This window comes from Vidua macroura, chromosome 13, assembly GCF_024509145.1.
Source record: "Vidua macroura isolate BioBank_ID:100142 chromosome 13, ASM2450914v1, whole genome shotgun sequence".
Taxonomy (NCBI): Eukaryota; Metazoa; Chordata; class Aves; order Passeriformes; family Viduidae; genus Vidua; species Vidua macroura.
In genome coordinates this window covers 17,036,311-17,059,629 of record NC_071583.1, presented here as the reverse complement: position 1 = coordinate 17,059,629, position 23,319 = coordinate 17,036,311, and the positions used below count along the sequence as shown (strand labels likewise).

General features: G+C 59.1%; 1 protein-coding gene across 2 annotated transcripts; it reads left to right on the top strand.

Annotated features, from left to right (window-relative positions):
• Window positions 1-448: 448 nt before the first annotated feature.
• On the top strand, window positions 449-23,299 carry LOC128813944 (semaphorin-3D-like). Of its 2 annotated transcripts, none has more exons than XM_053989432.1 (18): window positions 449-520; window positions 11,913-12,116; window positions 16,787-16,947; window positions 17,640-17,702; window positions 17,927-18,046; window positions 18,364-18,466; window positions 18,568-18,696; window positions 18,995-19,140; window positions 19,368-19,482; window positions 19,589-19,658; window positions 20,029-20,173; window positions 20,251-20,473; window positions 20,595-20,683; window positions 21,162-21,203; window positions 21,513-21,631; window positions 21,823-21,887; window positions 22,062-22,192; window positions 22,277-23,299. In XM_053989432.1, the coding sequence occupies exons 2-18, from the start codon at window positions 11,993-11,995 to the stop codon at window positions 22,688-22,690; spliced, it is 2,259 nt and encodes a 752-aa protein (XP_053845407.1). In that variant the 5' UTR covers window positions 449-520; window positions 11,913-11,992; the 3' UTR covers window positions 22,691-23,299. The 2 variants fall into 2 exon arrangements, with proteins under 2 accessions (XP_053845407.1, XP_053845406.1); XM_053989431.1 differs by having other exon boundaries at window positions 21,474-21,631.
• Window positions 23,300-23,319: the final 20 nt, after the last annotated feature.

The window sequence follows — 23,319 nt, the reverse complement described above, 5'->3', positions numbered from 1 at the left end:
CTGCACTGTGCTTGTGCATTGGAGCCCAAATCCTCCCAGATTTGCCTTTTGCTCTGGAGTTGCCCATGGACCAGAGCTTTCCTTTCTACCCCTGGTGCCTGTGTCCACGAGCCTCTCCCATCCACCGCGCTGCTCTTTGGCTTCCCAGTCCCCAGCAGGAGCGCTGCATCCGCTGCTTTCCTATCCCCCTCCATGAGCTGGGCCCCGAGCTGCAGGGATGGAACTTCCCGGGAGAAGACGAGTATTTCCCTGTGGCTCCATGGAAGCCCGGCAGCTCGGGCCACACCGATCCCACACCGCTAGATGGCAATTGCGGTGTGCGCACGGAGGGGACGGACCAGACGGAGGATCCCCGCAGCCGGGGCTGGGTATGAATGAGGGGCTGCCCCCGGCTGTCCTCCCCACCTCCGGCTCCTCCTGCCGCCCGCAGCCTCCAGGTGCTCTGGCTTCACTGGGAGACTTCTCTGGAGCCGCTGGACGGGCGGCAGGGTGGGCATCGCCGCTGGGATCCCGCTGGCCGGTGAGTAATGAGCGATGGTTAATTGTTCGTGAGCCCGGGCTGCTCCGGGCTGCCTTGCTTCGCTCCCTCAGAGCTGCCCGGGGCGGCGTTCCCAGGGGGAGCAGGAGCCGGGGTTAATCAGTCATGAGCTCTGCTGCTTTCACTGCCGGCTTCGTTGTGTTTTACAGCTTCGTGCAGAGTAACTCACGAGTGGCTGGGCTTATCCCAGCCCCTGTGGAGAGAGCAGAGCTCACTCTGCCGCTCGGTTTGCCCTAGCATGGCATGAAAAGTTCTACTAACCTTTACAGAATCATGGAATGCTTTGAGTTGGAAGGGACCCTAAAGGTTACCTTACTCTAATCCCCCGATCTTCTATGTTTGTGCTGTATCTTTTAATGCTGTAACTTGGGTCCCAGGAGGTTTTGTGCTTTTTTACTACACTGAAGCTGTTTCCAGAGCTGGTTTTTCTAGGGTTTCTCGACTTCAATGCTCTACTTTGCTGCTGAGGAGCCCAAAAAACCCTAATTGGTTTTTTGGCTAATTGTCACTTGCCCATGCTGCGGGCTTTGCTGCTGCTCAGAGATAACTTTGTGATATTTCTCCTTCCTCATCAGATAAAAATCAGTCATTTGCCTCCAAAACGGTTGTGTCATTCTTGATCTAAGGAGAAAAAAAAACCCAAAAAAACCCACAGCCTGGTCAGTGAGAGAATTGTCCTCTGCTTGGGCTTTATAAAATCTGTTGGGACAGGGAAATCATGTTTCTTCAACCCTCTCTGCAAAGCCTCAGCTCTCAAAAACTTGGGTCAAGTGATACAGCAGACAGAAAAGAAACAGAGCCTGAGAAATGCTGAGTGCTCTGCAAAGGAGTCCCTTAACTAATGATCCTTCTTCTTGGAAGCATCACAGATCTTGGGGATGGATGGCTGGGAGTCAGGAGACTTGCATGCCTGAGTGTCCTGAGAGTGACGGGTGGGTTTCGGTGTGAGGGGCTGATACTCAGGGTGAGGCAGGAAGGAGAAGGCTGAATGATTGTTTATGTCCAGAAACAAATAACAAAACACTTAAAGAACTTAAGACAAAAAGGGTAATTTCTTTCTTTCTATCCTTGAACTAAGACCACCCTTGGTATGAATCACAGCTCCTGAGTGTGTGCCCTAGAAGGCAGCCGGGCCACGGGATGCACTGCCCTCTGAAAATCAGCTCCAGTGAGCCTGCCCTTAGTTAAGAAGTTTACTGCCTTTAAAGAACCATTGCTTTGATCCAGCTGCTGAGCACGGTCAGGAAAATACTGCTAAACTGGAAAGCAGCATTTTTTCCTCAGCCATGTGCCCGAGGGAAGGGGGAAGTGCTGCAGGAGGTCTGGTCCCAGGACCGCGGCCGTCCCGCACACATGCCGGCCACGCGCCCCCAGCACGAGCCGTGGGGAGCTTTCTCTTCGCCAAGCGGAGCGTGTCCCAGCTCTCTGCCCGCCACTCCTCGCTCTGCCTTCAAAGGGATGGGTCAGGCAGCCCTGACGGGTCACTGGCTTGACACGATGGGCTGCTGGAACAGATAGATTACTCCTGCTGAGCTAACGGTATTGAAAACGACAGAGACACAAACACCCCGGTGATTAATGAGCCGGGGATGGGGAAGTCAATCCGAAAGCCAGGGCAGAGATATCAGCCCTATAAGAAATATGGGAAGAATTCACCCCTAATCTAATCTCACTGAATTCCACAAGTGTGTTAGACAGGGATCATTTGCTGCAGTTCCTTAGGTTGAGAATTTAACAGGAAACCCCCCAAGGATGTGAGATGTTCTCTCAAATCCCATCATGCCTGTGCACAGAGGCTGGAGAGCAGCTGCCACAGTCTGAGCCATCTCATCTGGCTGGACAAGAGGCGATGCCCAGGCTGTGGTGCCAGCAGCAGCATCCAGCAGCACCCAGCTCCAGGACAGGGAGCTGGAGCCAAGTCCGGGGTCCTTGGCAGCTCTTGCCCTTTGCCAAGCCCAGCCCGAGCCGGCAGGGCTGGCAGAGGTTCCAGATGGGGATTCTGCTGCCTGGCTCTCTGCTGTGCTCCTGTGACACCCTCTCAGGAACTGTTTACAGCAAGCATGAAAATTTATTGTAAATCTTGGCTCCCAGACTCTTGGAGCTGCCTCTTCCTCCAAGTTTGGTCTCTCCCCACTCCGTCTGGGATTACAGCGAGAGGAAGTTCAGAGAGCACAGGGCAATTAGATCCTTACAGGCACTCGCTCACATGGTTACAAACCCACAGAGATCAGTCAGCTGAGTCACCTCCTGGCCTGGGGGGCAGCCAGGAATGGCTTTTGGATGGGGAATAGGGGGACACACCCAGCCTCACCTGCCCTTTTTGAGGAGCCCCCCCATTTGGAGGAGGTCAGATCAGGGGATTGTGCTCCCCACTGCTTGGAGCAGGGAGCAAAAAGGGGAGTGGGAACAGGGAGAGAGGATGAAAAAAAACAGTGTTACCTGCCCTGGACTGGATCTCCCTCCTTGGTCCTCTCTAGTCCTTGCAAGCCACCTGATGCCTCCCTGCTCCTGCCCCGCTCGCAGGAGCTGGCTGTACCTTCTCCAGCACATTTTACCTGGGGAAATTGAAGCGCAGGATGGTGAAAGGACTTGTGTAAGTGACAGGGCTGGACTCAGTACAGGGCACTTAGTCATTCTCCCTCCCTAAAGACTAGAAGATCCCAAAACACAGCCATAAACCCCCAGCATCCCCTTGCAGGTAGATGCCATAAATCTACACAGACAGAGGTTCTGTGGTACCCAGAAGGGAGCACACTATGCTCCTGGCAGAGATAAGCCTTTATTACTTCCCAGTATAGTTGCTGTAGGATATTTGGGCTCTGCCATCTCCATGCTCCATGTACCCCCTGATCTCCCCCAGCTCCACTCTACCTGCAGGCATGCCACACGTGTTTTCCAGACAGCACAACTCCTCTCCACCATCAGCATGGCATGACATGGAGCACAACTGTTGCCAGCATCAGCCCCTGTTGACTTGGGAGCCTGCCCAGGGTCTGGTTTCCCTGGAACGACACTGTTCACAAGCACTCAGCTGTGTGGGGTTATTGTTCTGCTCTCGTGCACTGGCGAGCTGCCATTTATTGTGTGCAGGATCTCCCCTGCTTCTCCCACCGTCGGGTCCAGGTTTATTTCCCCCTTTTCTAGGAGGAGACCATTGATGTCAGCTAACTTGGCCTGAGTTCTTTGTAGTGTGAAAAGGAAAACAAGAGCTTTCAGTTTCAATCTGTCCCTTGCTTGTCCTCTGAGGGAGGAATTGGCCTTCCCACGGTGTGTGCTCCTACACGGGCAGGCAGTGACACTGTGACAGCTCTGCCACCATGTGCCAAAGCCAGGTGAATGGATCAGGCTCAGTGCTGAGCTGCTCTGTGCTCTGGGAAGATGAGCTGCTCTTTGGGGGAAGATGAGACACTTGGGGTCAATCCCTGGCCTGCTGTGCTTCCCATTTGGCCATGAGCAGGTCACTTAGTCCATCTGTGCCTCAGCGCCACATTAGAGTAATGGGAGCCACTGTGGCCTTCCATGGTGGAACCCCGTGCAGATGAGTTCATGGGGGGCAGAGAGGCCTTCACGTGAGGTAGGGGTTGGGCAGGAGGACATGGCACATGGTGCTGTCCTGGCACTGTCCTGACACTGGCAGAGGAGCTGTGCTGGGAGGGGGTACCCCCATTTGTCTCCATGTTCTGGGCTGGCTTCTCCCTGTGTTTGCAGGGCAGGGAAATGACAAAAGCAGGGGAGCTGTGTGCTTTGGAGCATCCTGCTGCGGCTGCCCCGCTTCCCCCACAGCAGCGCTGTGACAGCTGCCCAGCTCCTGACCTGTCCCGGCCGCTCCCGGCCGCGCTGCACCTTCAGCTCTGCCCGGAGCGGAGCCGGCGTCTCCTGGGAAGAGTGACCGAGTGGCGAGTGCCCTGGGGTGAACGGCCCGGCGGCCATCCCAGCGTCTCCGCTGCTCCCTGATCCCGGGAAATAGCCGGCACAGAAGCTGCAGCCGTGGTGCAGGCAGCTCCCCAGGCCGCTGCCGGGATGCTGCGGTGGATGGCAGGGCTGCCAGCGCCCCGGGAGCCGGCAGAGCCCGTCTGGCAGAGCCCGTCCGGCTCCCGGGCAGCCCGGCGGGGCGGCTGCCGGAGCCTGCCGCTCCGCAGGGCGCCAAGGTTTGCGAGCCAGAGACCTTACCCGGCAATCCAGGCTGTAATTCCCGAGGAGCCCGGCCAAGAGACTCTGAGAAGAAGCAGATAACAGGTCAGGCACCCTCCATCCTCATTAAAATACTTTCTCCGGCGGAGCCCCCCACGCCTGCCCAGCCTGTTCCAATTAGCGCAGCGGCCAGGAGCGCCGGGAGCAGGGCTCTCGCTGATGAAAACAAAACACTGCTGAGCTTTCAAGTGTCGGGGGAGGCGGGTGGCCCCAGCTGGGACAGCCAGTGGCCCCGGGAGTGCGAGCAGCAGCCGTGTCACTGGCTGGCAGTGGTGAAGTGGCTCACGAGCCGGGTCACCGAGCAGCAGAGCAGGTGTTTCACGGCCAGCTCCTGCCTGGAATGGGGAGATGTGGCCAAGCTAAAAGCACTCTGAGTGGTGCTGAGCATCCCTGTCTAATAGGTTTGGAGGTGGGAAGCAATAGTCACAATGTGAATGAAGAAAATCAATGTCACAGATCCTGTGGGCTTGCTGCAGAAAGCCTTGGCATCTTCAGGAAGCAATCAGAGTTGTCCTGGGAGCGCTGGGACAGGCTGCAGCCTGCCCAGGGAACAGGAATTCTTTTGCCAGGGATGTTTCCCTGGAGATGGAGCTGTCCCTCCCAGCCCTTGGGTCTCTGCTGGAATTCTTTGCAGGGGTCCCACCAGCACTCAGCCAAACCCACCACCTCTTTTCCAGAGGCCACCAAAGGAGCAGCAGCCTGTGACAGTGGGTTCCAGCTGGTGACCCAGGGCTGGTGAGCTCTGTGTTGAAACCCCAGGTGTCACCCATGGAGGTTTTACAGCCAGTCCATGCAAGGAGCAGAGGCAAACCTGCCCCTTGCTGGAGTCCCTGTTGATCCCTGGCCTTGGAGCCCCTGCCAGGTTTGAGCACATGTGGGATTCACCCAGGCTGAGCCTGGAAAATCTGAAGCCAAGAGAACAACTCCTGTGTGGGACAGGGCTCCCGAGCCTCCCCAGGGCTGTGCTGAGTGTCAGGCCATGTGGCAGACAGGTGACAAGAGTGGGTTTCAGCACTGGGGTATAAATGGCTCTGAGGAATTCAGTGCTGCCTCTGGGGACCCCCGAGGCTTTGGGGACCTGGTCTGGCAGCTCAGCAGGCAGTACACAGCCTCTTCTCTGCCTTACTTGGGTACTTTAACACAGCATTAAAGCATGGCAAGCCCCCTCCAATCATGAAGTGCCTTTTCTGAGAAGAGACTGCAGGAGCTGGGCCTGTTTAGTTTAGGGAGGAGAAAACTGAGAGGGAATCTCATTAAGGCATATAAATATCTCAGAGGTGGGTGCCAAGAGGATGGTGCCAGACTCTCTTCAGTGGTGCTCAGCAACAGGATGAGGAGTAATGGCCATGAAGCAAAACACAAGAAGTTTCACCTCAACATAAGGAAGAACTTTACATTGAGGGTAGCAGAGTACTGGAACAGCTCCCCAGGAGTGTTGTGGAGTTTTCCTCTCTGGTGACATTCCAAATCCACCTGGACTCATTCCTGTGTAACTTGGTCCAGGTCACCCTGCCTTGACAGGGTGGGTGGACTAGATGATCTCCAGAGGTCCCTTCCAACCCCTACAATTCTGTTATTCTGTGAAATTTAAGCTTCTCAATTGCACTCGAAGGCAAATTGGCAATTTAGTATGCCGAGTCAGCCCAGAGTTTAATACACCGAATTAACCCACACTTGTTCCTCCTCCATTTTATCCATGGAGGAACACAATCCTCTGTGAATTTGCCACTTCCCACTGGTGTCCCAGTGTGGTTTCTCCACTCCAGGAGCCCTGGGGTGGGCAACAGGACTGTGGTACTGCTCTGTGCTGGAAGCTGCCTGTGCTCTGGCAGCGTTTTAGGTGAGAGCAGACGTGCAAGGTGCAATAAATGCTGTATTTCCATTCATCTTTCTCTGTACATTGCACTTGCTGTCTCCCTGGGGCTGGATGCCCTTGGGGTAAATTAGGAGGAGGAACAGTGGATGTCCCATTCAAGCAGCACATTCAGGAACATCTAAAAGTCCTGCAGGGACTGGAAGCAGGGGCTGATCCAGCCCTTCACTGTGCCTGTCACTGTGCCCTGAGACAAGCCCACTGCTGGGCCGCCTTCCCAGCCAGATGCCCAAGAGCCAGGCCAGGTCAGGCTTCACCTCTCAGTAGCAAGGGAAAGGTGGGGACTGAGCCAGCAGCCTCTCAAGAAAGGGATTAGCAGGATGTTAAGGGAAGCCAGCTCTTTATCCCTTCATAAACAGTTATTAATACCCTGGCCAGCCTCAGGCTTGGCAATTCCCCACTTGCTTTCAGAGGATGTGGTCCCAACTGGAGTGTGCCTGCAGCTACTGTAACTTCAGGGGGACAAGCACTGTGCTGTGCTTTTGCTCTGAGGTATCACCACAGGCAGCCAGGCCCCTCTGATAATACCCAGACCCCCAGGCTGTCCCTGCCCCACTGCCATTGTCACCCAGTCCCCATGGGCAGGGAGCCCCCTGGCTGGCAGGGGTGACATCCCGAGGGCCTGCAGCGTGCCAGCAGCAGCTGGGTGCCTTTGTCCCCACCCGTGGTGCTTGGCACACTGCAGCAGTGCTGTCTGGCAAGGAAGGGTGGTCTGGGGCTAAGTGCAGCCAGGGGATTGAATCTCAGGAGGTGGCAGTGGGGGGATGTCCCGGCTGGACGGGATCCTGCTGGCCCTTGGCTGTGTGTTGGCAGCGACAGGGCCGAACCTGGAGCAGCCTCAGCCTTCTGCTGCTGCCCAGCAATCCCTTATCCAACCCCTCCAAATATCTCCTCCCTTCGATCTCTGCGGATCTGTGTGGGCACGTGTGACCTTGTTACTGAAGGTTTCACTGGGACCCCGATGCTTCGCAGGACACACCGTGATGTCCCAATGCCACCCAAGCTCTGGCACTTGGTTTTGCGGTCCCAGCTTTGATGTCATGGAGCAGGACCGTCACGTCCTCCTCCCACAAATCACTCAGCACCACAGGCTCCCTCAGGGATTGGCTCTGCCCCAGCCTGGCAACTCAGGGGGAAGGCAGGGAGGGCTCACCCATGTGCCTTTGTCCTTCCACTGGAGAAAGTCGACAGCTGCCTCTCCCTGCAGCTGCCGGGGTATCCATCATCCCGCACGGGATGGAGAGGGACAACCACAGCCCTGGGCTGAGCAGGGAGGGATCCGTTCTGCGCGGGCAGGGAGGGGGCAGGCGGTGATTTAGGAAGAGGGACAGCTGCGGGCAGGGGGGCTCGCCAAGGCACGGGGCCAGCAGCTCCGGCTGCGCACGCCCCCCTCACGCGTGGCTCCACATTCCCACGGCACAGAGCATGGGCAGGCACCCAGCTGACCGCAGATGAGTGTGCAGGATGGGCACCCGGGCTGAGTCCTCTGCACCTCCTGCCCTGGCTTTGCTCCTCAGTTTCCTTGCCAGGATGTGACTCTGTCCCAGCTCCCAAAACTGGCAGAGAGGGAACCACCCACACCAGGGCTTATGCTGGGAGAGGCAGGACAGTCTCAGGAGCGTGGGGCTCCGGTCTGGGAGCCAGGGCTTGGGTGCTTGGGAACCTTGGGAAGCACCAGCCCCATGGACGGGGTCTTGGCTCCCTGAGGCTCCCCCCTCTCACGGCGATTTCTAGCCCAGCGCTTCTGTCCCCTCGTGGGGGTGATCCCTACGGATGGATGCTGGCGAGGGGTGCAGTGCCTCTCCTCCCCCCGTTCCTCTCCCTTGAGGTCCCCCAGCTGTTGGGGACCAGCATTTCGCCTCCTGCCCCTGGCCCTGCCAGCCCTGCCGTGTAACCCGAGAAGGCAGCAGGCTGTCAGCGGCGCGTGGGGATTATCTGGGACACAATCGGGGCTGTGAAATTAGCGGACACATGGCAACGCGGCCGCCGCTGTTCGTGCTGCGGAGCCGAGTTCAGCACGCCCTTCCCTCTCCGAGATAATCTACAGCCCCATAAACCCACTGCCAGGGCCCTTCCCCCTCTGAAATTTGGGCTGCTTTAAACTATTCACGGCATTGCAACACAAAGGGGTTGTCAAGAGGAAATTGGTGCTTTCGTGGATAAATTATTCCCGCCTGTACCCACGTCTCAAATAGAAGGGATTTGTCTTTTCTCTGGGCTGCTCACTCTCTGGCAAGGCTTTCCAGGGGATTTTGTGAGACAGCCCAGAACCTCAGACCTGCTGGACTTCTGTTCTGTGGAGAACTCAATGCAGCCCTACTGTAATTTAAAGGGAGCTTATAAAAATGAGGGAGACTGAGTTTCTACACAGCCAGATAGTGATAGGTCAAGAGGGAAATGGTTTTCAACTAAAAGAGGAGAGATTTAGATTAGATGTTAAGAAAAATTCTTTACTGTGAAGGTGGTGAGGCCCTGGCACGGGCTGCCCAGAGAAGTGGTGGATTGCCCAGTCTGGAAGTGTTCACAGCCAGGCTGGATGGGCTCAGAGCAACCTGACCCAGTGGGTGGCATCCCACATCTGGAACAAGATGATCTTTAAGATCCCTTCCAACCCAAACCGTTCTGTGATTCTGTCACTTCTGCAGATCTCCAGTAGAAGGAGAGGGAGGGAGGGCACAGGGAAGCCACTGGGACCAGGGTAGCTGGTGGACTGCTGGCAGACTCACCCCAGCACCGTGGTGTCATGACCTGTGCCTGGCACTCCTGGTGACTGCCAGCCCCCCAAAACAAGGCTGCCATTCCCCAAGTCCTCCCCTGTGGGTCCTGTGGTGCCTGGAGTATGAAATGTCAACCCCCCACCTCCCCTCGACCGGCTCCCCTTGGCAGCCCACCCTCATCTCACTTCCCTCTCCAAACTGAGATGGAAAGAGTTGCAGCTCTGGACAGTTGATTATTTAAAGCTGTCGGGAGTGTTTAATTTAACCCTGGATTCATCATTCCCAGCTTGTTTCCATCCACCAGGCACCCGAGCTCCCCCTCTCTGTGTAAACTCTGCCGAGCCCTTCACCTCCAGCAGATCCGTTTCCCGGTGTCCCCGCGCTCCTGGCACAGTGAGAGATGTCCTTGTGCCAGGGGCTGTGGGCACAGGCGGCTCAGGGGGCTGTGCTAGGATTTTAGCCGGGTGTCAGGAGGTGGATGTGCCTCACCACTGCCTGGGCACGATGGGAGGGAGCCCTTAAACACTCATGAAAGGATGACACCCATGGGAAGTGTTTCTTACGGGAGGTTATCCTCTGGAAGTTTTTTTATTTCCTTATCTGCTGCAAACCCCTCGCTTTCCTATGCCTGTGCCCAGCTGTGCCAGGGCTATGGGATCCTCCTGGGCATGGCTGTGGCTCCTGCTGCCATCAGCCCTGCTTTTGGCATTCCCAGGGCAGGATATGGAGCACTGGTATAACCGAGCTGTTCACGGGAGCGCATGCCTGGCCCTGAAGTTCACCGTGTGTGAACGTGTCCTGAGGCAGGAGCAGTGCCCTGCCTGCCATCCGCAGAATCCCAGCCTGCCCTGGCATCCCCTGGGTCATGAAAGATTCCTCCAAGTCTGCCTTAGCCCAAAGTTAAGCCTAGCACAGACCCAGCTCCATTTATAGAAACCTTCAATTAGAGGACAGCATTTTCCCAAGTCCTGCAGCAACACAACACACTTTGGCAAAGGCAAAAAAAAAATCCCTGTCAGGTGCCAGCCCCGTCCTTGTGATGACCCTTGGGACAGCAGTGCTCGCTCAGGGCATGGCTGTGAGTGCACAGGGTGGCTCTGGGAGAGCACTGCAGGTGCTGGGCAAAGGAAGGGCTGAGTGCAGCCTGTCACTGCTGCCTGCTGGGGAGGTGTTTGTGGCAGCAAGGGCAGCACTGCCTGTGAATCCCCATGTGGCTGATGGGTTCCTAACAGAGAACCCCACCTCTCCACAATCCAGGAGCAGTTTGAACCTGGCTAAATCCATCATACTTATGGGGTGTTTTTTTTCCCCTCCTTAGGCAATGGTTGATGTGGAAAAGTGCCCAGGAAGGGCTGTCTGGGTGGAAAGAGCTGCTCCAAACTAAAGAGGGACAGAGCACAGCACAGCCACCACCCCGAGGTCACATCCATGTCCCAGAGTGGTGCCAGGTCTCCTGGTACAGGGAAAGGACCTGGAGCAGCTGCAGCATGTTGTGTTGACCAGAGTGAGATCCAGGCAGTAGTGAAGGCAGGGAAAGGGCAAGAAAGGAGCTGCACCCCAGCCCAACCACAGTTTGCTGCTGGGAGGGAGAGAAAGCCCAGCTCCACCAGCCCAAAACCTCCCCCCTAGGCAGAGCTGAGAACTCTTTCTTGTGCAAGGCAGTTGGAAAGACTTGGCTCCACCATCCCTCCCACATCCCATCGCTGGGATGGCAGAATCCCCTGCTCCTTGTGCCAAGAGCCTCTGGCCAGGGATGAGCCAAAAAGCTCATTTTAAATCTTTCAGTCATGGGACTGGAGGAAGTTAATATGCAGCAAGAGGGGGAGTTAGTCAGAGCTGCCATGTAGGAGCCAGGTTTTTTATTAAGTGGAGAAAAAGCATCTAAGCAGCCTGGATTAACTGGTTAGAGCTGGCAGACCAGCCCTGCTCCTGGCAGGGGCTGTGGGAGCTGCTGTGAGGCTGTGAACCCCTGTACACCTCCAAAGGGGGGTATGTGTTAAAGAGCCCTTCCAACCCACAGCACCCTGGAGCCAGCGGATGCTGGTGGCCTCAGAGAGCTCTGTGGTGGTGACAAGGAATTTGCAGAGATCCTAGCCAGAGATGTGACATGTACACACAGAGCCACAGATGATACTGGGGAGATCACAGAAATGGCATTTATGGATGGTGCTCCAAAACATGAATTCCCCTTTCAGTGAAAGGGATGAGATTTAACCCCAAGCTGAGAACAGATGAATATTAGGGATCCTTCACCAGGCTCTGCCAAGCACTGGAGTCTGAGCAGATAGTGAGCAGAGGATGCCCAAGCTCTGAGAGCCCATTGAAGGGTTGGAGGGTACTATGCCCTCACATCAGTCACCTCCAGGATACTTAAATCCCAGTTCTCCCAGGTACCACGTGACGTGGGCACGCTGGCATCACCCCGCACACCTCCCCTAGGCTGGAATAGCTGCCCTGTGAACTCCCTGGGCATAGAATGTGCTGGGGCCCCCAGGGCAGTGGAAGGTAAGAGGGTCCCAGCCACAGCTGCCTTCCCAGTGCCCACACTGGCCTAGTGCCCACAGCTGAAGCCTTTCCCCTTCTCTGCTTGCAGCCGGCGTTGGAGGTGGCATCTCAGCGCTGGACCATGGTGCTGTGAGGGAGAGCAGACCCTGCCCACTGCCCTGTGCCAGCATGTGGGCTGCCCCTGGCCACTGGCTGCCCCTGGCCACACTCCTGCTCTGCCTCCTCCTGCAGCAGCTGGGCAGCAGCAGGGCATGGAAGCAGCACGCCCCACGCCTTCGCCTCACCTACAAAGGTAAGGGGTTCCTCGGGGTCTGCACCTTGCCTGGGAGGGCTGGGAGAGCATCCCCCAGGGAGCAAAAGGATGGTCAGGGTTTGGGGACACAGACAGCCCTGTGGTCGTGGCTGTAATCTCTCCACACTCTGGGCCCTCAGGATGTTTCAGGGGTGCAGCTCCAAGCACAACCCCTGGGGATGCTGCACCAGTGCTGCTGCCATTGGAAAAGGAGGTTGAATGGAGAATAACCTGCCCTGATCCAGCAGAACACTGGGACCAGAGGAGATGTGTCCTTCTTCTCAGACTCACTGGGAACCTCTCTTGGTGTATCCTGGGCTGAGGCTGAACTAGGTGCCCCTGGGGAATGTCCCCTGCCTTCAGCTCGCAGGGATACTGAGCCCCAGAACAGACTCATCAGTCTCTTCCTCTGCCTCCCACCACCACAGTCCTACCCCAGCTCAGCCCTTCTGCTTTTGACCCTCCTCTTCTGCCAGGAGAGACTGATTCCCTGTTCAGATCATCTCCCTGCTGCACTTCTCCCTTCCTCCCTGCATCTGTCTCTCTGTTTGGATGATGAGTTCCTCAGGGGAGGCACAGTTTGCTCCTCTCAAGCCTGATGCAGAGGGGGGACTGCTTTGGTGACCTGAAGATGCAGCAAGGGCAGACTGACAGGTAGCACAAAACACAGCCCAGAGAAGTGTGGAAAGGGAGCACCTAGAGAAAGTCTACAGGGGAATGGCCTGAGCAGGTAGAGCAGAACCCTGCCAGCTTGGCAGCTTCTCACCCTGCCATGAACCTGCATATGGATGTGGCCAATTGAGCTGCTTTCAGCTTCTCCTATGTGAAAAACAGCATGAGCATCCTCCTTTCATTGGAGGATGGCAGCTCAGCACATCCCTAGTGCTGCCCTGGATGTGACCATTGGGAGGCTGGCCCAGCCCTCTCCACACCTGAGAGAGGGTGGAGCAGTTTTCCCATGGGCACGGCACTCCAGGCTCCAGGGCCATGCTCTTGGCCCACTCCATCACCCTGAGAAACTGCTCTCCAGGCAGGGACAACCAGCACAGTGAAAGATGCTCCCCTTTTGTGGCTGGAGAGGGATGGACCTCCCAAGAGTGCAGGATAACTGTGTGAGGAGATGGCCCTGCTGATAGCCCAGCTCAGAAACAGCTCAGTTCTGCCTTTCCTTGGAGCCAGAGGAGGCAGCTGGGGCTGCTGGGGCAGCTGGAGAGAAAGGGCACTGCTGACTTCAAAGCCCCACAGTGTCCCGGGGCCAGGCATGCCAAAAGCCCTCGCGCCTCGGGCAGAGGCCGAAGAGGAAGCTCCCAGCATCAGGAGGGCTCAAGCACGAAGTGAACAATGGCGAAGGGATGTGACTCATGGACAGCACGGGGCAGGTTCAAGGACACAATGCCTTGAGAAGTTTAGGTTTAAAAACCCCTAGGAAAAAAAAAATAAATAAAAGGAGGCCTTTGAGAGTCCATCCACGGGATCAGCCTTGCCCTCAGATCCCAGCATGGGGGTGGCGGGCAGAGCCCTCGGGGGGGCGGGGGGAGAAGACGTAAAGCAGGGTCGAGAGAAGGAAATGACAGCAGCGAGGGCCGGGAGAGCACAGGAAGGATGGGGCACAGGGCACGGGGCCAGGAACAACAGCAGCGGCTCCCACCCTGCCGAGGAGGTGAGGAGGAGTTTATAATAGCACACAGGGGCAGCCTGGGCTCAGCTGGGTCAGGCTGGGTCAGCCCCGGCGCTGCCTGAGCTCAGCCTCTCTTCCCCCAGGCTGTGCAGCAGGGAAAGCACAGCACGGCTGCCGGCTTCTCCTGCAGGAATATCCCAGGAACTGGCAAACGGCTCCTCTGCCAGCCTTTGATCTGCAGCCAGGCAGGACTCAGAAGCTGCCACCACACAGCAAGTGCTCCGGAGCACGGCGAGGTCACGGGGCTCTGGTTATCACTGCCCTGGCACGTCCCTTATCAGCCAACAGCAGTGGGGGGCCAGAGCCCGATTTAGCACCAAGCTTGCCCTGGGCTTCAGGGATCTCCTCCGTGGGCTGCTGTGCCTGGTGAGGGGGAAGGGGAGAGGGCAGCCCTCCGGCACAGCCGGGCTGTGACCCCAGGAAGCTCGGGGTCACCCTGCACGGGGGATGCTGTGGCTGAGGGGCAGGCGGAGATGATGGATGGGACAAGGCCATCCATAGTGGTCCCGGCAATAAAGACAAACACCGTGGCCTTGGGAGATAGTGAACACAAAGGAGAGGATGTTTCTCCGGGCTCACCCATAAATTTGGCCATGACATGGCTGCTGCAGAGCCCCCCTGGTTCCCTGTCCCCAGTGTTGGGTTTGGATCTAATGACCCGAGGGTGAGAAGAGGCTGGTTTTTGTGCAGCAGCTTCCTGGGTCTGGATCCCAGCACTCGATGTCCCCTTGGTGAGGCAGCAGAGCCATGGGGTCAGGCTCAGACCCTCCTGGTCATTAACCTGCCAGAAGGAGCAAGTGCAGGGCAGTGAGTCCTTCCAGGGCTCTCCCACGTCCTACCAGAGGCAGCAGAGGCTCCTCCATCGCCCTGCCTGACCTTGTCCTCGCACAGGGCTGGTGCAGGTCAGACAGTGACCAGCAAGTGACATTCACTAGGACCAGGCTTGTACCCATTCCTCTTAATTGCACTCATGTACTGGATGAGCCTTTGTCCTCCCACCCCAACTCCCCTCCCCAGAGCCCTGCCTGACATTTCCCCCAGATCAGGCAGGTCCTGGGAGCGTTGGCAGACACAGGAGGGTGAACGATGCACCGCACCCTGTTGGAGATCCAGCAGGGACAATGGCCCGCAGGAAGGGACAGGAATTCAGCTGTTAATCCCATTCATCTGGTGGGAAATGGCTTGGAAGCCATCTGCTCTGTATCTCTGGTACCCAGAGGAGAGCCCTTGGGCACGCGAGGGAAGGCGGGGAGTGCCAGTTTTTGTGGCAGCAGGAGGAGAGCCAGGAGCTCCCTGATGTGGTTTGGAGCTGCTGCTGGCAGAGGAGGATTTGTGTCCCCACCGTAAGGGGAGCTGCCCGGAGCAGGGGAGCTGGGAGCCAGCCTGGCTGCTGGATCCGGGCAGGGACCGGCGGGCTGCCCGGCCCAGCAGGGACCAGCGGACGTCAGTGGCGTGTCCAGCCCGCAGGCTCTGGCCCCGCTTCCCCTCTGCCCTGGAAAAGGAGTGGAAGGAAGTGAGACAACGTCCCGGGTCAGCCGGTTCCCTTTGGATGGAGCCGTGCCTGTGCCCACGTCCACCCCACCTGCAGCCGGGGCCGCACGTCCGCCCTCGCAGCCGTGCACACTGCATCACTCCATGCGACTTTGGGCAGACTTTCAGCCCGGATCTTACAGGTTTCCCTGACTTTCCAGCCACATTCCACCTCCATTCAGCCCCCATCCAGTGCAGCCTATCTCCATTTCCCCCTCCCATGGCCTCACTTTTGCCCATTACCCTGCACTGCCCTCTGTCCCCAGCCACGTCCTGTCACTTCTGGAGAGGGAAGAGATGTGTTATGACTTCTGGAAGCTCCAAGGACTGCCTCACTGCTGGTTTTGTCTGTCTTGACCCCTGGCAGCAGGGCTGGGGGGTGGCAGCTGCTTCGGTCCCGTGTCGGTGCAGCCGCCGCTCCTGCTGCACGGGGAGGGGCTCGCTCCACAGACAGCCCCCAAACCTGGCACTGCACATCACGGACCAATACTGGCCCCAGGGATGTTGTTTCCGGAGTTTTAACCAACACAACAGCTTATTGTCCTCCTCACACACCCACATGGCCACAACTGTGCCAGAAGGGCCAGGCGAGCCACCCCGGCTGCTGCATGGGAGGAGCTGCAGCCAGAACAGCAGAGCCTCTCCCACCGTCCGGTCTCTGCTCCCAGAGGAGTGCATTGGGTCATGGCACCCTTGGATCTTTCCCGGAGCCAGTCTAATGCTGGGTTTAGGCTGTGCCTCAGGACACAGTCTGGGAAACGTGGAGTGCTGGGTTGGGATGGCACTGGAGGCACAGATGGGGATTTCCCCTACAAGGGTCAGTCCCAGTGCATCCATCCACCTGCCTGACATGGGGTAGAGCCCAGCAGCCACTTCACAGACTCAGAGGCTTAGGGATGGGTGCAGAGGGTGTCCAGAGCAGGTTGTGTTGGCTCCGTTTCCATACAGCCTTTCCTTGGAGGGATGCTTTGCCCCAGCAACAGCAAAAACCTTTTTTATGTAAACTCCCTTGATCTGAAGCCCGAGGAAAACACACCAGGAGTCACAGCAAGTGAGTCACCTCTCTGCTTCATCCTCTGCCCACGGTTTCAGGGTGGCTTTGGGGCTCCAGGAGCTCCTCTGGAAGGCAGGCTGGAAGCTGAGCATTCCAAGCTACTGGGGCTGAACCCCTGTCCTGCCCCGTGCCTGCAAACCAGCCCAGCCAGGGCAAGGTCAGCGCAGTTCTGCTCTCTGTAGGAGTGACTTTTTCCCTCAGCTATGCATGTGGAGGAGGCTCCATGATGAGCTCAGGGGCACCAAGGGTGGTGGGTTTTGCCAAGGCAGTGGCAGGAATGTCGTGTACCCTTGGAGCAAGGATAGGTAACCAGAGCTGTCCCAGAGAGGGAGGCACGGGGCCTCTGGCTGCAGGTTGTGTCATTCATGGATGGGTTTCTCTTTCTCACACCTTGTTTGTGTTCCTCAGACCTGCTGAAATCCAACAGCTCTCGCCTGCTGCTGGCCTCAGGGGATGAGATGGATTTCCAAGCCCTCTTGGTGGATGAAGACAGAGCCTGGCTGATGGTGGGAGCAAAAAACCATATTTTCCTTTTCCACCTGGACCATCCCAGCAGAGAGCCTGAGAAGGTCAGTGCTGGGAGGATGGTGGCCCTTGCCAGGCTGGCCTCTTCCTCCCTGGGAACCACTCCTTGTCCCAGCACCAGGGCGTGGAGGTGGATGTACTCTGAACTGGGCTGTTCTAATCTCATCAGGGACACATTTACACCAGGATGTCTCAATCAGTGGGGTCAGCCCATCCCTGGTGGAGCTGAGCCCTGCTGGGAAGGGCTGACGCCAGAGGGACAGGGTGGCTTGGCCAGGAGATGTGACCTGGGTGGACTGCGGGCAGTGCCCAGAGCCCTGCTGTCACACCTAGTCCCTGCTGCTGCCTCAAGAGCTCCAGCAGCCAGTTCAGTAATGTCATCCCAAGACATCCTGCTGGCCGGGTGTATGGCCAGAGCCTAACAAAAGAAAATCCCATTAAGGCGCTGGAGCCTGGTGTTCCCACAGGCTGGGATCCAGGAGAGCCTGCCCACCGCCTGGGTGGGCCACGGCACGCCCAGGCTCTGTCCCCACGCCAGGTTCACTCTGAGTTGATTTGGCAGGCTGCCCACTGGGCCCTGGGGACTTAGGGGGGGTCTCAGACCTGTGCCAGAGCAACCCCATGTCCTCGCTGTGCACCTGAGCCTGGCAGTGCCTGCTGGCTGAGCCTGTTCCCACCGGTGCCACGGGAGGCTGAGGGAAGCAGGGGCTGCATCCGTGGGGTCTTTGTGTTTCAGATTTTCTGGCCAGCCCCCAGGGAGCAGGTCGAGCACTGCCAGCTGGCAGGGAAGAACGTGGAGGTAAAGTAGGGCTGGCAGCCCCCACCCATTGCCTTTGGCAGCTCAGCAATGATATTAAACAACCCCATCACCCCGAAAGGGAGCCTGGGGGTCTGCCTGGAATGGCATTGTGGAGCCAGCCAGAGCCGAGCCCAGCTGAACAGCTGCCAGGACAGGGTCTGGCCGGGCTCCACACCCCCAGCAGTCACCACAGTTCAGCCCTGACAAACATCTCCCCTGTGCAGACGGAGTGTGCCAACTTCATCCGACTCCTCCAGCCCTTCAACCAGAGCCACGTGTTCGCCTGTGGCACCGGCTCCTACCAGCCCGTCTGTGCCTTCATCCAGCTGGGAGCCCGGGGGAAGGTGAGGGACACCCTGGACAGACATATCCCTATGGCAGAAGGTGCCAAGAGACCCCTCTCCCTGGGAGCAGCGGGAGAGGGAGCCCCAGAGCCTCGGGAGGGTGGCCAGCCTGGTGCAGTCCCTGGCATTCACATGGAGAGAGCAGCTCTGGCTTGGGACTGTCAGGGTGTCCCAATGGGGATGGGACCAGGTTCTGGCATTCCCTGGGAGGAGCCCACTCATCACAGACACACCAACCTCCTTCCCACTCTTTCCCCCAAGTTCCAGCTTGTTCCCAGACTCCCCCTGGGCTGACATCTCCCCCTTGGCTCTGGCAGGGTGCCAGGGCTCCCCGCATGCACTTGGTGACCCACTCCTTGGAATCGGGGCGAGGACGATGCCCATACAGCCCCCATGAACCCTTCACGGGACTCCTCATCGGTAAGAGGGAGTGAGGAGCAGAGGGGATGTTGGGAGGGGAGTGCTGGGAATAATCTGTGCTGGGAGGTGCTGTTCCCACCCACACCCCCCTGACCCTGCAGGTGGGGAGCTGTACTCAGGCACCTCCAGTGACTTCATGGGCAGCAGTGCTGCCTTCTTCCGGACCTGGGTCAACGGGGCCGAGCAGAGCTACATCCGCACGGAGCAGAACCAGGACCACTGGCTGCACGGTAGGACCTCTCCTTCCAGCTGGGGAGAGGCTGGGGCCAGCGCTGGGGCCAGAGCTCTAATCTAGGCCCTCTCTCCTTTCTGGGGGGAAGCACTGATGAAGCTCCTGGTGGGACCCATGCTTCAGCACATGTTCCACAGCCTGAGCACTGGGAATGGTGTTCTGCCTCCTGGGAAGCCAGGTTTCCATGGGCCCTGTGTCCCCTCAGTGCCTCACACTGTTCCCAAGGGCTTTCAGGGCAGTACCATAGGGTGGGATCAGGGCACAGGGCCACATTGTGCTGCTCCTTTCCCCCTCAGAGCCCACGTTTGTTGGTGCCTATGCCATCCCCGATACCTACAACCCCCACGATGATAAAGTCTACATCTTCTTCCGTGAGACGGCCATGGACGCTGGGCACTGGGAGCAGCGGCACATCCACGCCAGGGTGGCCAGGGTCTGCAAGGTCAGTTGCCAAGGCCAACACCCTGTGGCCTGTTGTCCCACCAGGTGGGCTTTTACCTGCTCTGGACCAAGGAGCATCCCAAGCAGAGGAATGTGAGGGTGTCACTGCACGCCTACCACAGGCAGAAAGCTCAGGGCTGGGGGTGTCCCTCTGTGGGAATGAGGAGGGCACAGCAGCGGAGGAGTCTCAGAGAGGCTGGACTGATCCTGGCTCTTGGTGCCTGGCAGAACGATGTTGGAGGGAAGCGCAGCCTCATCAACCGCTGGAGCACGTTCCTGAAGGCCCGCCTGGTGTGCTCCATCCCCGGGCCTCAGGGCACTGAGACCCACTTCGACCAACTGGGTGAGTGCCCAGCCCTGTAATCAGCTCCACCATGGCTGCTCCCTCCAGCACGCCCCCAGGATGCCCACCTGCATCCTGTGCCTCACCTCCACCCCTCTCTTTGCAGAGGATGTTTTCCTCCTGCGCACCCGGGACCCCCAGAACCCCCTTGTCTTTGGGCTCTTCACAGTCTCCAGGTGAGCAGGACCTCATGTGGGACAGTCCCTGTGTGGGACAGTCCGGCCCTCACCAGAGCTGTCCCCGAGGGAGCTCTGTGGGGAGAAGGGCAGCACCAGCACCCAGCTGGCTGAGGAAGGGTCACCAGCATTTCCCTGCTTTCCCTGCCGCTGGTTCACCAGCACATCGCTAAACCGCAAATTTGGCATCGGCACAGCCAGTGATCCCTAGGCGGCACTGGCTGTGTCAAAGCGATTCCTGTCACCGCCGGGGAGCTGTGCGTGACTCCAGGGCTGACAGGGGACAGCGTGGGCTCGAGGGGGGTGGCTGTGCATACACCTGGTCCCCGTGGAGCAGCCGGGACACTGAGAGCCCTGTGCTTCCCGACAGCGGTGTCTTCAGCGGCTCTGCCGTCTGCATCTACTCCATGGCTGCCGTGAGAGCCGCCTTCAGCGGCCCCTTCGCACACAAGGAGGGATTCGACTACCGCTGGGTGCAATACAAGGGGCGTGTCCCCTACCCCCGGCCCGGCACGGTAAGGGAATGGGGAGCAGCTGGGGGGGGGAGCGGGACGGACTGGCCTGGTCCTAATGCAGCCCCTGTGTCACACAGTGCCCCAGTGAGACGTACGACCCCCTCCTGCAGTCCACCAAGGACTTCCCCGACGAGCTGATCAGCTTCATGCGCAGCCACCAGCTGATGTGGGAGCCCGTGTACCCGCAGGGCCGGCAGCCCGTGCTGGTCCGGGTCAATGTGCCGTACCGGCTGCGGCGGCTGCTGGTGCACCGGCTGGACACGGAGAGCCGGGACTACGACGTGCTCTTCCTCGGCACAGGTGGGAGCTCACCCCGGCTCCGGGAGCGCTGCCACCACGGGGCAGCTTGCGTGGCACTCTGGTCCCGCCAGCCCGTGGGCGCTCCCAGCCCTGACAGCTCCTCCGCCCGCTGCCTTCACAGATGACGGCAAAGTCCTGAAGGTGGCCCTGGCCGGCGGGGTGAGCCGTGGCCCCGAGGTGATCAGCCTGGAGGAGATCAGCGTCACTAAGGTACAGGCAGCCAGGGTGGCACCACGGGGGCTGAAGTGAGAGGGCTGGACCACACAGCCTCCCGTGGCCCTGACACCCTCCCTGCAGGCTCTGCAGGAAGTCACTGGCCGCTCTCAGGGAGGTTCTCACCTCACTGCTGGGGGCTCCCACCCGCCCAGGGCAGCAGAAAAACACCGAGGGGTGCAAGTGGGACTGGAGCCAAGTCATCTTCCAGCTTCCCATCCAGTCCCTGAGGGGCCAAGTGGGTTGCACTTTGGAGCCCACACTGAAATGGAGGGCTGAGCCCAAGTTTGAAAGGAGGGCTGCTGGGCGGAGCCGTCCTGGGCTGCCCACGCCAAGCAGGGCCAAGGCTCCTTGCATGGAGCAGGCGACCAGGGACCTGGCATCCTATAACCCCTGGAGGCACAATCCTACTTGGTAGGCTGGGGCACCCAGGAGGGACTGACGTGGCTGCAGCACCCTCTTGTTCCCCCTCCAGGTACCTTCTCCCATCCTGGACATGAAGTTATCACCAAAGCGGGTGAGTGTCCCTTCTGCTTCTCCCTAAAGCAGTCCAGGGACAGGGATAGAGGCCAGCTGATCCCAGCCACTCTGCCGGGTCCCTTGGCCCCAGGAGGCGCATATTTAGGGAATGGGATCCTGCCAGGGCTTTAAGGGAACGGCAGGCTCTGTCTCGCACTCCTACTGTCCCCTAGTGTCTCCACCCCAGCACGGGGCAGGGCTCTGTTCCCTGCCAGCCCCGGTCTCCAGCCGTGGGTGCTGACTGCCCCTGTCCCGCTTGCCCGAGCAGCAGGAGCTGTTTGTGAGCAGCACCCACGGGCTGCTCCAGCTTTCCCTGTACCGCTGCGAGCTCTACGGCAAAACCTGCACCGACTGCTGCCTGGCCAGGGATCCCTACTGCACCTGGGACAGCAAGACCTGCGCCCCACACCTGCTCACCGAGAAGAGGTGAGTGTGTGCCCGGGCCAGCCCTGCACCCCCCTGTTCGGAGCAGGGAAGAGGCAGCGGCAGCCCTGGAGCTTTACCCATTAGCCAGATCCCTACTGCCGCTCTGCCTGCCTGCCACCCACCCTTTCCTAGTCCCCCTTCTTGAGGCATTGCCGCGGAGGGATCCCACAGCCCTCTCTGCTCTCCCACAGGCGTGCCCGCTGCCAGGACGTGCTGAAAGCTGACCCGCTCAGCCAGTGCCAGGACACGGCAGAGGGTGAGCGCCAGCTCCAGTGGGGGCAGCCAGCTGTGCCCAGGGAGCGCCGTGCCCAGGAGGGCGGGCGGCACCGCGCTGGGAAACCAGTGCCCCCATCGCGGGCTGGCTGCTCCGTGCTGCCCTCCCTCCGGTCACACAGCCCCACTCAGGGCACTCACCCCCTCCCCTGCACAGGGACAGCCGCGGTGGAGAAGGTGGTTTTTGGGGTGGAGAAGAACTCGACCTTCCTCGAGTGCCTGGCGCGCTCTCCGCAGATCACGATCCGCTGGCTGGTGCGGCGCGGCGAGGAGACAGCCCCGAGCGAGGTACGGGGACAGGGCAGCAGGGACGAGGAGCAGGGGTGGCTTTTATCCCCAAGGACTGACCCACGAGCTCTGTCTTTGCCCCAGGTCAGGAACAACGGACATTTCTTGGTGCTGGACCAAGGGCTGCTGATCCGCCAGCTGTCGAGGGAGGACGTGGGCACCTACGAGTGCCAGGCGGTGGAACGCTCCTTCTCCCGGCTCCTCACCCGCTACAGCCTCCGCGTCATCAGGCATGAGGCCACGGAGCTGCCACCGTACAAACGGAGCAGGGGGGCTGAGCCGGGAGGGACCCACCAGAGCCCCCGGCCCCGGATTGACCTGCACCCGGGCTCCAAGGGCTTCCCGCGGGCCCTGGGGGCACCGGGCACCAGCCTGGACGCCTACTGCAATGCCCTGCGGCTGCAGGAACGGCAGCGGCAGCGAGCCTGGCACAAGTGGCAGCACCCGTCCCCGGACAGCAAGAACGGCCGGGTGCGGAGGCACCCGCAGCGCCTGTGAGGGGCAGAGGGAGCCAGGGCTGCCCACAGCTCCCCTCCCCGGTCTCTCCAGGGCCCTCCTCGCACGTCGGCACCAGCTCCGGGACGCCTCTGCCTGCCCGTGCAGAACCGCCTCGCTGTTACTACCTCAACCCCCGCCAGCCCCGCGGCCTCTCCGCGCCCCACGGGGCACCGGGGCCAGGGCACGCAGCCCCCGCCGCCTCTCCGAGACTCAAAGCTATTTACCTGCAGAATATTTATTTTCCTTGCTTTCCCCTGGCCTTGACTGACGATCAGCAGCAGCAATAACAAGCACAGAGGACAGGGAAGGGCAAGGGCCAGCTGTCCCAATGGTTCCCTGACTCCTGCAGCACCCAGCCCAAGCAGGGCCAGCCGTGCGATGCCTCCCTCTGCTCTGGAGGCGGCAGAATGTTCACCTGGGTGGCTGCCGAGGTGTGGATGGAGCCCAGGTGCTGCTGGAAGCAGCAGGACACAGTTGCTGGCTGAGGCTGGGCTCCAGGTGTGCAGAGATGCTCATGCCCAGCCCAGCTCCAACCCACTTCAAATGACACCACTTTCCTTTTTTCATTTTGACATTTATTTTACTGGGAAAAAAAAAAAAAAAAGAGAAGCAACAGGCAGTTATACCAA